This window comes from Chionomys nivalis, chromosome 2 (assembly GCF_950005125.1).
Source record: "Chionomys nivalis chromosome 2, mChiNiv1.1, whole genome shotgun sequence".
NCBI classification, from domain to species: domain Eukaryota; kingdom Metazoa; phylum Chordata; class Mammalia; order Rodentia; family Cricetidae; genus Chionomys; species Chionomys nivalis.
Window position 1 is genome coordinate 113,930,788 of NC_080087.1, and position 17,496 is coordinate 113,948,283.

The 17,496-nt window shown below is 40.3% G+C and overlaps 1 protein-coding gene across 13 annotated transcripts in view; it reads right to left on the reverse strand.

The window, feature by feature from the left end:
* The window catches only part of Mff (mitochondrial fission factor), a 35,292-nt gene extending 18,322 nt beyond the window's left edge, over window positions 1–16,970 (reverse strand). For 9 of the 13 annotated variants that reach the window (XM_057752068.1, XM_057752059.1, XM_057752041.1 and 6 more), the window contains exons 1-5: window positions 16,781–16,970; window positions 13,790–13,898; window positions 12,729–12,898; window positions 11,519–11,739; window positions 9,709–9,878 (exon numbers count right to left, since the gene is read on the reverse strand). In XM_057752068.1, the coding sequence (XP_057608051.1) occupies window positions 9,709–9,878; window positions 11,519–11,739; window positions 12,729–12,766 (429 nt within the window). In that variant the 5' untranslated portion in view covers window positions 12,767–12,898; window positions 13,790–13,898; window positions 16,781–16,970. Of the gene's footprint in view, window positions 1–9,708; window positions 9,879–11,518; window positions 11,740–12,551; window positions 12,625–12,728; window positions 12,899–13,789; window positions 13,899–16,476; window positions 16,741–16,780 lie in introns of those variants that run through there. The other 4 variants (XM_057752016.1, XM_057751973.1, XM_057751999.1 and 1 more) reach the window with 4 other exon arrangements.
* Window positions 16,971–17,496: the final 526 nt, after the last annotated feature.

The window sequence follows — 17,496 nt, forward strand, 5'->3', positions numbered from 1 at the left end:
GAAAGTGATTGACGCCCTTAAACAGCATGTAAAAAATGCCCTTATAGAAATGGATGAGAAGTATAACAGAAAGTTTGAAGAATTGAGTAAATCAGTGAATGATACCCTAGGAAACCAAGGAAAAACAATCAAACAAATAATGGAAACAGTTCAAGACTTAAAAACTGAAATGGAGGCAAAGAAGAAAACACAAACAGAAGGCCAGCTGGACAGGGAAAATCTAGGTAAACGAATAGAGACTACAGAAGCAAGCATAACCAACAGAATACAAGAGATAGAAGAAAGAATCTCAGATTCTGAAGACACCATAGAGAAAATAAACACGCTGATCAAAGAAAACAGCAAGGCCAACAAATTCTCATCACAAAACATTCAGGAAATATGGGACACAATAAAAAGACCAAACCTAAGAATAATAGGAATAGAAGAAGGAGAAGAAGCGCAGCTCAACGGTCCAGAAAATATATTTAATAAAATTATAGAAGAAAACTTTCCCAACCTAAAGAAAGATATACCTATGAAGGTTCAAGAAGCATACAGAACACCGAATAGGCTGGATCAAAAAAAAACATCCTCTCGCCATATAATAATCAAAACACAAAGCATACAGAATAAAGAAAGAATACTAAGAGCAGCAAAGGAAAAAGGCCAAGTTACTTATAAAGGTAAACCTATCAGACTTACACCTGACTTCTCTATGGAAACCATGAAAGCCAGAAGGTCCTGGATAGATGTACTGCAGAAACTAAGAGACCATGGATGCAAGCCCAGACTACTATACCCAGCCAAGCTTTCGTTCACTATAAATGGAGAAAACAAAATTTTCCAGGATAAAAACAAATTTAAACAATACGTAGCCACAAATCCAGCCTTACAGAAAGTAATAGAAGGAAAATCACTAATCAAGGAGTCCAACAATGACCACAGTAACTCAGACATCTAGAGACCCTTTACCAGCACATCTCAAAGAAGGGAAACACACAAAATCTACTACTAAAAAAAATGACCGGAGTTAACAACCACTGGTCATTAATATCACTTAATGTCAATGGACTCAACTCACCTATAAAAAGGCACAGACTAAGAGATTGGATACGAAAACAGGATCCAACATTCTGCTGTTTACAAGAAACACACCTCAACCACAAAGACAGGCACCTACTCAGAATAAAGGGCTGGGATAAGGCTTATCAAGTAAATGGACCTAGGAAACAAGCAGGTGTGGCCATACTAATTTCTAACAAAGTTGACTTCAAACTTAAATCAATCAGAAGAGATGGAGAGGGACATTTTCTACTCATAACAGGAACAATTCATCAGGATGAAATCTCAATCCTGAATATCTATGCCCCTAATATAAAAGCACCCACGTACGTAAAAGAAACAGTGTTAAAACTCAAGGCAGCCATCAAACCGCACACATTAATAGTAGGAGACTTTAATACTCCTCTCTCACCAATGGACAGGTCAATTAGACAGAAACCGAACAGAGAAATAAGAGAATTAATGGAGGTAATGAATCAAATGGACTTAACAGACATCTATAGAATATTCCACCCAAATAGGAAAGAATATACCTTCTTCTCTGCAGCTCATGGAACCTTCTCAAAAATCGACCACATACTCGGTAACAAAGCAAACATTCACAGTTACAAAAAAATATTAATAACCACCTGTATCTTATCAGATCACCATGGATTAAAGCTAGAATTCAGCAACAATGCTATCCCCAGAAAGCCTACAAACTCATGGAAAATGAATAGTCAACTACTGAACCATACCTGGATTAAGGAAGAAATAAAGAAAGAAATTAAAGTCTTCCTTGAAGACAATGAAAATAAAGAAATAACATACTCAAACCTATGGGACACTATGAAAGCAGTCCTGAGAGGAAAGTTCATAGCACTAACTGCCCACTTAAAGAAAACAGAGAAAGCACACATTGGAGACTTAACAGCCCACCTGAAAGCTCTAGAAAAAAAAGAAGCAGACTCACCTAGAAGGGGTAGAAGACTGGAAATAATCAAACTGAGGGCTGAAATCAACAAAATAGAGACACAGAAAACAATTGAAAGAATCAATAAATCAAAAAGCTGGTTCCTGGAGAAAATCAACAAGATTAATAAACCCCTATCCAAACTAATCAAACGGCAGAGAGAGAATTTGCAAATTAATAAGATCAGAAATGAAAAGGGAGACATAACCACAGACACAGAGGAAATTCAGAGAATCATTAGATCTTACTACAAAAGCCTGTATGCCACAAAACTGGAAAATGTAAAAGAAATGGACACTTTTTTAGATAAATACCATATACCAAAGTTAAACCAGGACCAGGTGAACAACCTAAATAGACCTGTTAGTCGTGAAGAATTAGAAGCGGTTATCAAAAACCTCCTTTCCAAAAAAAGTCCAGGACCAGATGGTTTCAATGCGGAATTCTACCAGAACTTCCAAGAAGACCTAATACCTATACTCCTTAAGGTATTTCACAATATAGAAACAGAAGAGTCATTGCCAAATTCCTTTTATGAAGCTACAGTAACTCTGATACCAAAACCACACAAAGACCCAACCAAGAAAGAAAATTACAGGCCAATCTCACTCATGAACATCGACGCAAAAATCCTCAACAAAATTCTGGCAAACCGAATCCAAGAACACATTAGAAAAATTATCCATTATGATCAAGTAGGCTTCATACCAGAGATGCAGGGCTGGTTTAACATACGCAAATCTATCAATGTAATCCATCATATAAATAAACTGAAAGAAAAAAACCATATGATCGTTTCATTAGACGCTGAAAAAGCATTTGACAAAATTCAACATCCCTTTATGATAAAAGTCTTGGAGAGATTAGGGATACAAGGGTCATACCTAAATTTAATTAAAGCTATATACAGCAAGCCGACAGCTAATATCAAATTAAATGGAGAGAAACTTAAAGCCATCCCACTAAAATCAGGAACACGCCAAGGCTGTCCACTCTCTCCATACCTCTTCAATATAGTTCTCGAAGTTTTAGCAATAGCAATAAGACAACATAAGGGGATAAAGGGGATTCAAATTGGAAAGGAAGAAGTTAAACTTGCATTATTTGCAGATGATATGATAGTGTACATGAGCGACCCCAAAAACTCCACCAAAGAACTCCTACAGCTGATAAACGCCTTTAGTAATGTGGCAGGTTACAAAATCAACTCCAAAAAATCAGTCGCCCTCTTATACACAAAGGATATGGAAGCAGAGAGGGAAATAAGAGAATCATCACCTTTCACGATAGCCACAAAAAGCATAAAATATCTTGGGGTAACTCTAACCAAGGAAGTGAAAGATCTATTTGACAAGAACTTTAAGGCATTGAAGAAAGAAATTGAAGAGGATACCAGAAAATGGAAGGATCTCCCTTGCTCCTGGATTGGGAGGATCAACATAGTAAAAATGGCAATTCTACCAAGGGCAATTTATAGATTCAATGCAATCCCCATTAAAATCCCATCAAAATTCTTCACAGATCTTGAAAGGACAATAATCAACTTTATATGGAGAAACAAAAAACCCAGGATAGCCAAAACAATCTTATATAATAAAGGAACTTCTGGAGGCATTACCATCCCTGACTTCAAACTCTATTACAGAGCTACAGTAATGAAAACAGCGTGGTACTGGCATAAAAACAGAGCAGTCGACCAATGGAATCGTATAGAAGACCCGGACTTTAACCCACAAACCTATGAACAACTAATTTTCGATAAAGGAGCTAAAAGTATACAATGGAAGAAAGAAAGCATCTTCAACAAATGGTGCTGGCACCATTGGATGTCAACCTGTAGAAGAATGAAAATAGACCCATATCTATCACCATGCACAAAACTCAAGTCCAAATGGATCAAAGACCTCAATATCAATCTGAACACACTGAACCTGATAGAAGAGAAAATGGGAAGTACCCTACAACATATGGGCACAGGAGATCGCTTCCTGTGTATAACTCCAGCAGCACAGACATTAAGGGCAACATTGAATAAATGGGACCTCCTGAAACTGAGAAGCTTCTGTAAAGCAAAGGACACTGTCATTAAGACAAAAAGGCAGCCTACTGACTGGGAGAAGATCTTCACCAACCCCGCTACAGACAAAGGTCTGATCTCCAAAATATATAAAGAACTCAAGAAACTAGACTTTAAAAGGATAATTAACCCAATTAAAAAATGGGGCACTGAACTGAACAGAGAATTCTCATCAGAAGAAGTTAAAATGGCCAAAAGATACTTAAGGTCATGCTCAACCTCCTTAGCGATCAGAGAAATGCAAATCAAAACAACTTTGAGATATCATCTTACACCTGTCAGAATGGCTAAAATCAAAAACACCAAGGATAGCCTTTGCTGGAGAGGTTGTGGAGAAAGGGGTACCCTCATCCATTGCTGGTGGGACTGCAAACTTGTGCAACCACTTTGGAAATCAGTGTGGCGGTTTCTCAGAAAAATTGGGATCAACCTACCCCTGGACCCAGCAACAGCACTCTTGGGAATATACCCAAGAGATGCCCTAGCATATGACAAAAGCATTTGTCCAACTATGTTCATAGCAGCATTATTTGTAATAGCCAGAACCTGGAAGCAACCTAGATGCCCTTCAATAGAAGAATGGATGAAGAAAGTGTGGAATATATATACATTAGAGTTCTACTCTGCGGTAAAAAACAATGACTTCTCGAATTTTGCATGCAAATGGATGGAAATAGAAAATACGATCCTGAGTGAGGTAACCCAGACCCAAAAAGAAGATCATGGGATGTACTCACTCATAATTGGTTTCTAGCCATGGATAGGGGCCACTGAGTCTATAATTTGTGATCCTAAAGAAGCTAAACAAGAGGGTAAACCCAAGGAAAAACATATAGATATCCTCCCAGCTATGGGAAATAGACAAGATTGATGGGCAAAAAATGGGAATCTTGGGGGGTGGGGTGGGATGGGGATGAGGGGAGATGGGGAGAGAAAAGTGTGAAGGAGAGGATGAGGGGAACTGGGGGAATTGGGGTGATTGGGGGTAAAGGAAGGTTGGATGGGGGAGCAGGGAAACACATACCTTAGTCAAGGGAGCCACCTAAGGGTTGGCAAGAGACTTGAACCTGGAATGGCTACCAGAAGCCCAGGGCAATGTCCCCAGTTAGTTCATTGGGGCACCTGAGGATAGGGAACCTGAAATGAATCTATCCTATAATCATACTGATGAATATCTTGCATATCGCCATAGAACCTTCATCTAGCGATGGATAGAGATAGAGACAGAGACCCACACTAGAGCACCGGACTGAGCTCCCAAGGTTATAATGAGGAGCAGAAGGAGAGAGAACATGAACAAGGAAGTCAGGACCATGAGGGGTGCACCCAACCACTGAGACAGGGGGGCCGATCTATTGGGAGCTCACCAAGGCCAGCTGGACTGCTACTGAAAAAAACATGGGATAAAACCGGACTCTCTGAATGTGGTGGACAATGAGAGCTGACGAGAGGCCAAGGAGAATGGCACAGGAACTTTCATCTGGCGATGGATCGAGAGAGAGACAGAGACCCAATTTGGATCAACCGTCTGAGCTCTTAAGGTCCAAATGAGGAGCAGAAGGAGGGAGAACATGAGCAAGGAAATCAGGACCACGAGGCGTGCACCCACCCACTGTGACAGTGGAACTGATCTATTGGGAGCTCTCCAAGGCCAGCTGGACTGGGACTGAATAAGCATGGGTTGAAACTGGACTCTCTGAACAAGGCGGACAATGAAGGCTGATGAGAAGCCAAGGACAATGGCACTAGGTTTCGATCCTAATACATGAACTGGCTTTGTGGGAGCATAGCCTGTTTGGATGCTCACCTTCCTGGACCTAGATAGAAGTGGGAGGACCTTGGTCTTCCTGTAGAGCAGGGAATTTGGACTGCTCTTCAGTATCGAGAGGGAGGGGGAGTGGACTAGGGGGAGGAGAAGTGGAGTGGGGATAGGGGGAGGGGAGTGGGGGGAGGGGGCAATATGTGGGAGGAGGGGGAGGGAAATGGGAAACGGGGAGCAGTTGGAAATTTTAAGTAAAAAAGAATAAAAAAAATCCATTTTTTTAAATGGTAGCTTAGTATTTTTAAATTGTAAAATGGTTTGTACAAGTTACAAAGTTAAGAATAATCAGACAATACAGTTAACAAATGTAATAACAAAAGGTTGAGAACAACAAAATCTGTTTTAAAAAGACCTCAGCATTTGCCCTACATCCTTTTTAAAGTCTTTGTTTGTTTTAAAACAATACAGCACAAGTTGGCACAGAATTTGTGATCTCCCTGTTTCAGCCTGTGAAGTGTTGGGGTTACATGTGTGTACTACCGCTCCAGGAATAATTCTTGCTCTCTCTGGGACCTTGACTGGAACAATGGGGAAAAGTAGGAGGTTGTGGAGGGAACACCTCAGGTGGACATTTTTTCCCCTATTGCAAATATGATCAATTCCCAAAATTTAGAGTAACTAACAAGGAGAAGAGCTGAGACAATAATTAAGGTTATGGGACAGAGGCACAAGCAATGTGTCACTGTGAAGAGGTCTTGCCTATGACAAGGGTATGCTGGTTAGTTTTATGTCAACTTGATACATTCTAGAGCTATTTTGGAAGAGGAAACTTCAATTGAGAAAGTGCCCCACGACTGGCCTGTGGGCAAGCCAATGATTCATTTTCTTTACTGATGGTCACTGTGGGAGGTGCCAACACAGTGCTGCTGGTTCTGGGTGCTACAAGGACATAAGTGAGCCTTGGAGAGCAAGCCTGTAATCAGCACTCCTCCATGGTCTTTATGTCAGCTTCTGTCAAGTCTTCAATAATGGACTGTTATATGGAATTGAAACAAACCGTTTACTCCCCAAGTTGTATTTGGTCATGGTGTTAACCACAGCAAGAGAAACTCAAGACAAGGGTGCAATTGGTAGCTAAACAAAGACTGGGTACATGTGAATGAATCATCCATGGGTGTATGTGCACAATATAAAACCACAAAAACGGTTCTCATTCTAACACTTTGCTTTTTCTGTTCCCGGACTCCCAGCTCCTCTTCCCATGGATAAGGGGGAAGAAAAGAGAGTAAAACAATTTGTCACTAAATTGTGATGAGATTCATATGCATGAGTTTTCTGATTTTATTTTTAGCCATTGCAGGACATACTGGAGCATTCACTGAATACCTGGAAGTCATCATCATCAATGAATTTATGGGTACACTAGTGTGGCTTGTTATACTTCAGGTCAGCTATGGTCTGCTTCTCATCTCACGGTGGTTTTATCAACTATATTGGGCCATCAGAGGGTACCGATAACTACCTGCTGCCTTGAATGCTTGCTAGGTTAACTTCTGACAGACACCCAGGGCTTTCTGCATAATCTTCAGCCTCCAGGAGCACTTGATGCTAAGCATACCCATGATAAGGCTGTTTGAGCTGGATATCAGCTCTGGCTGTACATCTGTACACAACTGATACAGGATTTGACTGCTTCTGCATAGGCCTGTTGGACTGAACAAAAGCTCCTTTTGTGAAAATATTCTTTTCTTGTTTTCCAAAATCAGGTTCTGGTTTTCACAGGCCAAATGACTGCTCCTCCTAGATCACCTGATACTTCTTGTGTGCATATGGGGGTTCAGTGCTCTTCTGGTTTATTTTACAAATGAATAGCATTACTGTACTTTTCTCTAAAGTAAGAACAGCTAATTTGGGGTCTGCTTTCTCTTTGTACTTAAGTGAACTTTTCAAAGAGCCTTTGGAAGTTATTACAGTTAATCTTTTCAGAGCATACTTCTGCTTGACATGATGGAAGTATGGCCATGATGGTAGGTTCCAAATCTCTAGTTTGAACACACTCTTCAAGGTACAAAACGCACAGGCATAATTTCTACCTCTTCTTCATAGACCTCTTTCCATGTTCTCTGAAAGATCTCACCCTGGCACTAGCCACCTACAGAAGTTCCTTTCTGAGTGGTAGTGTTGACGCAAAAGTCTCTGTCTCCTTCGCCACACAGTCAGACCTACTCTAAGAACTTTCAGAATGGCCATGATTCAAACACTCACGTTTGAGGCCCTGTTCACATGGCTTACTGCACAGCTCTTTAATAATTTTGGTAGGTAGGATTACCAAGCAACGTTTTTGTCTAGAGGTGCCTTCCAAATATTGTTAAACATTGCACATATTGTCTTAGGGTTACTATTGCTAAGATGAAACACTCTGACCAAAAGCAAGTTAGGGAAAAAAGGGTTTATTAAGAGTATGCTTCCATATCACAGTTCATCATTGAAGGAAATCAGGACAGGAACTCAAACAGGGCTGGACCTGGAGGCAGGAGCTGATGTCATGGATAGGTGTTGCTTACCAGCTTGCTCCTCACGGCTTGCTCAGTCTGTTTTCTTATAGAACTCATGACCATATAAGTCCACGAATGGCTCCACCCACAACGTGCCAACCTTCCCCGCCCCAATCAATAACTAGCTTGCCTACAACCCCATTTTATGCAGGTTATGAAGGTATTTTCTCAATTGGGGTTCCCTCCTATCAGATGACTCTAGCCTGTGTCCAGTGGATATAAAATTAGCCAGCATGCATACTGAAAGTGTCCATTGATTTTCCTGTTATTAAAGAACTTGAGAAGCTCTGTGTGTACTAATGTCATCTCCTCACCTTGTCCTATTGTCCTGCTGAGGCTATACAGATGGAAAACTTACAGAGGGCAGGTATGTACTATACTTTTTACTGTAGTGCTTCATACATAAAATCTCAGAAAATGGTTGCCAAATTAAATTAAATTTTAGAAGTAACTTAGACAATTTTGGGCCATAATTAATACTCCAATTGCAGTGCTTTTCACTAAGATGATATGCAGGATTTTCATTCTGGTGTCCTTGAGCATGTGAGCTCAATCACCTAAGAAGAAACTAAATGTAAAAAAAGAGTATGTCCTAGGGATTGCACTAACATGAAATGCATAATAGAAAAATTAAAGTAGACAGAGGAGTGCCAATTGTAATAAAAATGTATGTCAGCACATTGTCTTTAAGAACAGGCTTCAATACTGGTCTTAAGACCACATCATTGGCAAGACTTTAATTTTACTGTTAATCTTTTTAAGTCCATTTTAACACCAACTTTCTGTCAATAGGGACATCATTGTTACTAACTTTGTGGGAACCTCATATCAAGCTGCAGGAATGGGTAGTGTCAAGAGGAAGGGTTTTTTAGTTTTGTTTGCCAGATGATTCCATAACAAAATGGCAGAGTCATTATTTCTTAGTGCAAAGCTTCCTTTCCCAGGAAGAGTAGTAAAGCCCTTGCCTAGCAGGTCCAAGTGTTGGCTCAATCTCCAGCACTCAGAGACCAAAAACAAATTCTGAGACTCTCTGCATCATTACAGGTATAACAGTTATAGCTGTTCTTCTTCTAAGTCTACATAAATGGTAGCAATTCTTGCTCTTCCAAGATTTTAACTTCTCCACCACATAACTTTTAAATTACAAAACAAAAACAAACCCATAATACCTTATTTAGGGAACTGTAAAATCAACTGACACCAATATTGCCACATGGAAAACTTCTAACATATATGACTAATGCATGCTTTGTGGCTTAACTCTTCTTTAACTTTATCCTATGGTCTTTCAAACACAAGAGAAGATAACTCTACTTACTTCTTCATTTTGAGGAGTTGGAGGTAGTCTTTCTAAATCCAGAAAATCTAGTGGTCTCTCACTCAGTGTGAGCACTCGTGGTGGTGTTTTCAGTGCCAGAGGTTTAAAGGGAGTGGACTGGATAAGGTCAAGATCTGCTGGTCTTGAAAATGAAATGTCTTCATTATTTCCTAGGGGGAAAAAGGGGTGGGGGTGTTTGTTTAATGTTTTTACGCCCTGTCAGATTTGTATTACAACCTACCTGACAGCAGTAGTTTCATTTTGGTATTTGGTATTCAACAATTATTTACCACCATGGTGCAGAAATTATTATGTGTGTGTGTGTGTGTGACCAAAAGCAAACAAAAAACTCAAGCAACCTGTCTCTAAGTATACAAAGAACCCTCACAACACAGAAAATTTCAAATTGGCAAAACATTTGAATACATGATTCGAATGACAGATGTCCCCTATAATCTTGCTCACATTTGAACACGCGTTCTGTTTGGGGAGGTTTAGGAGGTAAGGGCACTGGTGATGAAAGTATGACAGGGCGCTCTGAGATACAAAGCCTTACTCCATTCCCAGTTCTCTCTCTCTGCTTTGGGCCCACAGTTCCAGATGTGAGCTCTCGGTCTGCTGTTTCAGTCACCAAACCTCTCCAGTGACAGTGATGGACTTCTATCCCTCTGCAACCGTAAACTCAAATAAACGCTTCCTTCTACAAATTGTTTTGGTCATGTTGTTTATCACAGCAATAGAAAAGTAATCAATACAAAAAGTAAATAAGTCAAAACCACATGCATACATGTTCAAAATAATCAATCATTAGGGAAATGGATATAAAACAACTAAGACTAACAAACATTGATTGAAAAGAAACATGGCATGCCAACTAGGAAAAGAATTTGTCAACATTTGAAAAAGTTAAATATAACTTAAAGTCATTTCACTTCTAGAGATATGAAGGTATATATACTCCTAAAAGTTTGTACATGAATATTCCTATGTATTTCATCCTATGTATCTCAAAAAGAAAACAGCACAAATGTCCATTAAATATCAATGGATAAACCAATGATAGATATTACTTACAAGTTAATTGGAATGAACACATAACACTTGCAACAATGTGGAGAAGTCTCAGAAAAGCATTACACTAGCCAAGCAAGCAAGCCTAAGTCTGCAATTCTGCACTCAGAAGCTAAGGCAGGAGGACCCTAAGTGCCTCAGGGGTGCACTAACTTTGTCCCCAAATAAAAACAAAACGGAAAATAAACAGGGTTTGGTGGGGCAGGCCTGTAACTTGAGCAGTACAGAGGGCTGAAGGAGGATGACAGGGACAAGGACTGGGACTCTGCAGCAGCCAAACTCAAGGGCAGCGTGGAAAACGTAAACTCTGCCTCATGAATGAGAACTACTCAAGGAGGCAGCAAGTAGAGCTCAGAGGTATAGCATTCGCCCAGAGTGCACAAGATCCTAGCTTCAAAGCCCCACAGTTGAAGAAAAAAAAAAAGAAAAAAATTACTCTTAGCAAAAGAAACTAGGCAAAGCAGAATATATTGTATGTCTCCATTTACAGGTGATTCTAAGACAAATCTACTGTCTAAGTACAGAAAGGAGATCATGGCTGCTGAGAGCTGAAGGATTGGGAATGATGGAGAATGGGAACAGGAAGTCTTCTGAGATGACAATATTCTGTAACAGGACTGCGGAGGTTACATACATTTGTAAAACTTGTAAAAATACCTTTTCTCAATATTTTGAAAAACATAAATGTTCATAAAAATAAAAGATTTATTGGGGGCACTTTTAATCAAGTGTGAGATACCTGTAACAACGATCCTCTCTGGGACTTGCATAATAACACCGGCGTTGGGAACTCCTTCTTGGAATCCTTGTTCCAGGTCAGCATTTGCTGGAGCCACTTTTAACTTTTCCGGGACCCTCATTCGCTGACTAATACCTTCGGTGTATTCCATTTCATACTGAATTCGACTAATTTCTGCCATCTCAGCAGCAGTGGGAGAAGGAAATGCTGCCCCACTCACCCTACAGAAGGGAAACATGAAGATCAGGGTAACTGAGTGTGCAGATGTCAACTCCTCTGTGCAGCGATGTCAGAAGACAATGCCTTACAGCAGAAAGGGCAAAAGGAAACTTCTCACGTATAAGCGAAAGGAAAACGAAATCAAAGAAAACACCTTCCTCAGCATAAAGCTCTCATTTATTTGAAAATGAACCTTGAGGACACTGAGTAGGTGCAAATTTCTAAAGTATTATATAACCACAATACAAATGCATACACATAAGCATTCTCTGTGTAAGCAAATATGCATGTAAGCAAATATGCAATTCAAAAATGCCTGAAACAAAATTAAAAATTCCCAATCAGAAGGCTAAGAGCATAGTTCAGAGGTAGAGTGCTTGTTTAACATGCATGAAGCCCCGGTCCAATCTTTAAAACTGCAAAGGAAAAAAAAAATCCCAATTATGTGGAAGAATATGCCTGGGCTTAATAGCAATGAAATCAGAAATTGGCATCGTGCAAGAAATAAATCCTGTCAACAATGAAAATCAGAATCCAAAGGTAAATAAGGCTAATGCTCAATTTATCAAAAAAAAAGTATAGCTCCCTCAAAATTATATAGTACAAATCAAAACTTCTTATTGCAGTGAATCTGATGACTGAGATGCAATGAATGTCAAATACATGATTTATAATAATAAATCCTTAATGCACACATTTATTTTCAGGGCTTAAATGCTCACATACTAACCTATAGTTAGGATCATATTCTTACATTAGTTTTGAGAAGCATCAAATATCTTTGAGGGAAAATAGTACAAATGCATTGAGTAACCTTCTAAATTGGAGAGGGATCCATGATTCCAGGGAGATGGAGCCGAAAGAATGCTGCCCCCAAATAAAAAATGCTAAGGAAAGCATAAAAGAGCACAGTTAGCTTATGGCAAGCAGCTTTTAAGCTACTGTCTGTCCAACCTATAAAACCAGCTCAACTGAAAAAAGTTTCACTGACCTTCCTAGTGGTGTGTCACTGCCCGTTTTCTTACTCATTTTAACAGAGCAAATACGTCTACAATAGCTATTAATACTGCTACCCTGTAGCTGTTTACTTTACAACAACTCCCCTACAGATCTGAACTGTTTTTGGAGGTGTACATAACAACACGGACACTGCTTTTCCAGCTGTAAAAAAGAAAGAATAAAAATCAGTATTTCAACAATTCATTTCATAAGAGAACTATGAATAAAAGTAGTTATTTACTTAAAATGGCTTGATTTGAGAATCCAGATTTCAAATGTCTCAACTGTCACTCTACAGCAGCTCACAAGTCAGAAAGATGGTACCAAACATAGTCGCTATTTCATGATTTTGCAATAAGGATAATTGAAAGTTCTATCACTATATAAAGAAAAGTGAAGTGAGACTGGGGGAAATATGGCTGCCAGAAAACTCCTCATCACACTCTAAGAGGATATAAAAAAATCATGAAGAAAATGCAAGGCTAAAAGTAAATATATTTGAGGTTGCCTAAAAATTTGGTGCATAAGTGGTTTCCTGAGAAGGAAGCCAAACTACACTAAGTTCCCAGCAAAGTATATTATAGTTCAAGAGCAATAAAACATTAAAGACAATATAAATGTCTTAATCACAGGGGTTATTTTGCAAATTAGTTTAAGGCAATATAGCTATCCTTTTGTTTTTTGGGACAGGGTTTCTTTGTGTAACAGTCTGGCTGCCCTGGAACTCACTTTGTAGACCAGGCTGGCCTCGAACTCACAGAGATCCACCTGCCTCTGCCTCCCAGGTACTGGGACTAAGGGTGTGTGCCATCACCATCTGGCTCAATATAGATGTCTTATCATCACTTTTTTGTTTTAAAGCAGAAATGTACTCCAGGCCTTAAAGTATACTCCTTGGAGGTTGCTTTGTGTGGTAAACCTACTTGGATTACAATTGCTAACTAGTTTCTCTTAATTTTTTTTTTTTTTGCCTAAATGTCTGTTGTTTAAGGAACTGACATGCAGATGCCTTAACGACTAAGAAAACAGAGCCAAAGAAAAAATTTTACTTACAAATGTGAAATAACAGGCTTGCTATTTGGCACTATCTGCTTCTGGGCTTCATATTAAATCCTTCAACTGCTCCAATGTACATGTGCTAGATTGAGAGCCACTTTTGTCCCTGAGGGAAGAAAAAAAACAGTGATTGAGAAGCTAGATGATGCCATTATTAGAGACCTAGCTGGAAATTCTTCAAATAAAAATACACAACTTGACACTAAGAAACAAAACAAACAGAGAAAGAATTCCAAGCTTTACACAAGTTTTAGTGTTACAGACAGGGCCCTGTGACTAATCACCATATAAATATAAGGCAGTGGTTCTCAACCTGTTGGTTTTAACCTCTTCGGTGTCACATCAGATACCCTACATATCAAGTATTTATATTATGATTCATAACAGTAGCAAACCTACAGTTATGAAGTAATGAAATAATTTTATGGCTGGAGGTCACAACATGAGGAACTGCATTAAAGGGTCGCAGTATTTGGAAGGTTGAAAAACAATCATGTAAAGTAAGACTTAACTAGAAAGCTGGCAGGCCAAAGACAAGTTCAAGTTAAACTAATATATATATATATATATATATATATATATATATATACACACACACACACACATACACACACACACATCATCATCATCTATTTAGTAAGGAAATTCAGTTAAATTTTCATTTTAAAACATAGAACCAGAAATAAATAAATAAATAAATACTGTATAAAATATATAAAAACATATAGAGAAGGCGGAGTGCTCTCTTTCTCTCTTGTTTTCTCTATCTATATATAATCTGAGTGGTGAATAATCCTAGCATTCAGGACACTAAAGCAGAAAGAGTTCAAGGCCAGCTTACATCACACAGAGAGACTACCTCAAAAGTCCTACAACAGAAAAGCAGAGCATATCAAGAAAATGAAATGTCCCACCTAATCTTATGTTGGGCCTCATAAGGCCCAGGGTAACTTCCCAAGCCTCATTTGAGTTTGGTGAGGCCCAGTGTGACTTCCTGAGAGTAACTTGTTCCTGGGAGCATATGTCAACGCTCTCTACATTCCACCCCATGACAGGTATCCTAACTTAGGAATCTTTAGTCTGAAAAGACTCAGACCAAGAACAGACTTTAACTTCCTCTGAAGTTAAACGACCTAAATTTCAAAAGTAAAGAAAACTTTTCTGTTAACTTTCTATTGCCTCAGTGTTTAATTTTTATGTTTCAATAAAATAGACGAGATCTAATTATTTTTCTTCCTCATTAAATTTGATACTTTGGGTGGTAACATCCTTTGGTGCCAAATAAACTTAATGTGGGGCTAAGGTTTTAATTCCACATGCTTTGCCATTTAGAGTCTGCTCGGTAATCACTACATGACTGATGTATAACTTGAGAAAAATCTCCCTTAGATTCTTAACAGATGTCACAGTCTGCGTCCTGGCCATTCCCAAACATCAGTAATATTTTCCAAATTCATTGGGGTCCCACATTGAATTTCTTCTTTAATGTGCCTTTAATTTTTTAAAACGCAAATCTATTTTTAAAGGAAATATTTAGTCAATACCTTAGAACATAAACTTGCTGTACGCATAAGTACATGTAACAAAAACAAAACTATTACAAAAGATAGGTCAAAGTGGATCAAAGACTTTAAGGTCTCCTAGAGGAAAACAGGAAAAAACCCTGAGACTACAGAGGCACAGCCTTTCTGCAAAGGACTTCGAGGAGCCCAGGAAATAATAGCAAGAACTGGCAAATGGCACTGCATAAAATAAAAAGTTTCTAAACAAATTAGAATGGAGAGTGAGTTTACAGAATTTTTGTCAGCTAGACTTCTGACAGGGGACTCAGATCTAGAATTTATAAAGAACTCAATCATTAATAGAAAGAACCCCAATCCAGTATCTATTAACAACAACAACAAAAAATTCACAAGAGTAAAAAGTGACAGAAAAACCTAAAACGAGGTAGCTCTGCCGGACAGGAAGGGAGATAAGACAAGACAGGAAGGGAGACAAGGCACAGTTCCTCCCGGAGTAGCAGCTCAGTAAAAAGCAATCCTTAGGAACATCATAGACAACACTACTGAAAAAGCTATCTGAATTCACAAGTCCTTGAACCACCCCCACCCCCAAAAAAGAGATCCCGCTCCCCCCACCCCTCCTCAAACAATCTAGTGCGTGCTCAGAATAATAACTAGGACTGAACCGTCCCACTTTAGTTTTTCTCTGGGGAATCTCATTAGTAGTAGCCCAGGGGGCTGAGAGTGTTTCTCACCGGGAGTTGGGGGATGGGAGTAGACACACATTCTCATTCCCTGTCTCCCCGCGGAGGCCGGCATAGCACTACAGGGCTCAAGCTTTAGTCCTCTGCAATAAGGAAGCGCCACCAGCTGTTCTTTCTTCCCAGAGAATGCGCCCCGCTCCTAAGCCAAGACTCTGGCTTTTGCAATTAAGACAAGAGCTCATTTTTGCAAACGGAGGTCAGGGGCTATAAGGGCCCCGGAACCCAGCTCCGAGAGGGCACCCCAAAGAGCGAGTCGGCATAGCCACCAGCGAGCAAAGATAAACGTTTTGGCCAGCTCAGGGCGTCCCAAAGGCCTTTCTTGAATTACACGGGTTTTACACGCGTACACAAAAAACGCGTACACACAAAACGCGTACACACAAAAACGCGACAGCCTCAAGGTCATGCTGTGAGGTACCTGGGCCCTAGGAAGAGGTGCGCAAAAACAGCCCAGGTCCAAGCTTACAGACTTCCTCCCGCTTCCTAACCCCGAATAGGTGGGGGTTTTTGTTGTTGTTTGTTTGTTTCGTCATTAAGTTGGATTTTTGTTCCACAGAACAAGACGCCAAGATAGAAAGAGTGAAGAAGCCGGCCCCTGAGAACAGCAGGGCAGGGCCGTGAGGACAAGACAAGGCCCGGGCCGCTCTGCCCGGCCCGGGAGGCGGGGGTCACGGCTGTGGCGCTAGGCCCGGAACCCCGCTTGGGGAGACTACAGCACTCACCCTGGGCCCGCTGGAGGGTCCCCGGAAAGGGCCGCCGCCCGCCGGCTCCGGGGCGCTCGGACGAGCACTCGCAGAGGCCGTTGGCCGAGCGCACCAAGGCGCCCGGGCAAAGCAGCGGCGAAGCGGCCGCTGCGGGCCGGGACAGACGCGAGAACGGCCAGGACTGGCCCCTTCTAGGAACCGTAGCGGAAGTAGGTTCCTAGTCATGTGACAGAGGAAGGGCGGAAGTTACGCTCAGGTTTGTGAGACGTCGCTAAAGAGCCATTTTTGTTGTGGGCAAAGCGCTCCCTCCTCAGGTTAAACCGCTCAAGTTCTTAGATTGGATTCCTGTTGGGGGATTTTTAGACGTCGCGATCTTTGAGAACCTCGAGTTTGCAAGGCCAACTAGTAGCCTGTTTTAAAGAACCTCCTGAATCAAAATTCGTATCGTGCGAGGCCCGAGAATTTGCATATATTACTAAGTATTGGGAGTAATTCCTCAACACTCTAATTTTGGTTTTTCCTAAAACCTACAAATTAAGAATCCGAGAAAAGGGGGAAGCTAAATTTCCCCCTTGAAAAATATACCTGTCAGAACTCTCTTTCAAATCTAATCACCCAATTTGTGGCAATTTATGGCTCCTCTCTGGAAGAACAAGGCTGGAAAGCAAGAACCAGGCTCGCTCCCTCATAGACGAATAGAAAGGAAGCCAAATCAGGAAAAACGACGTGTGCCT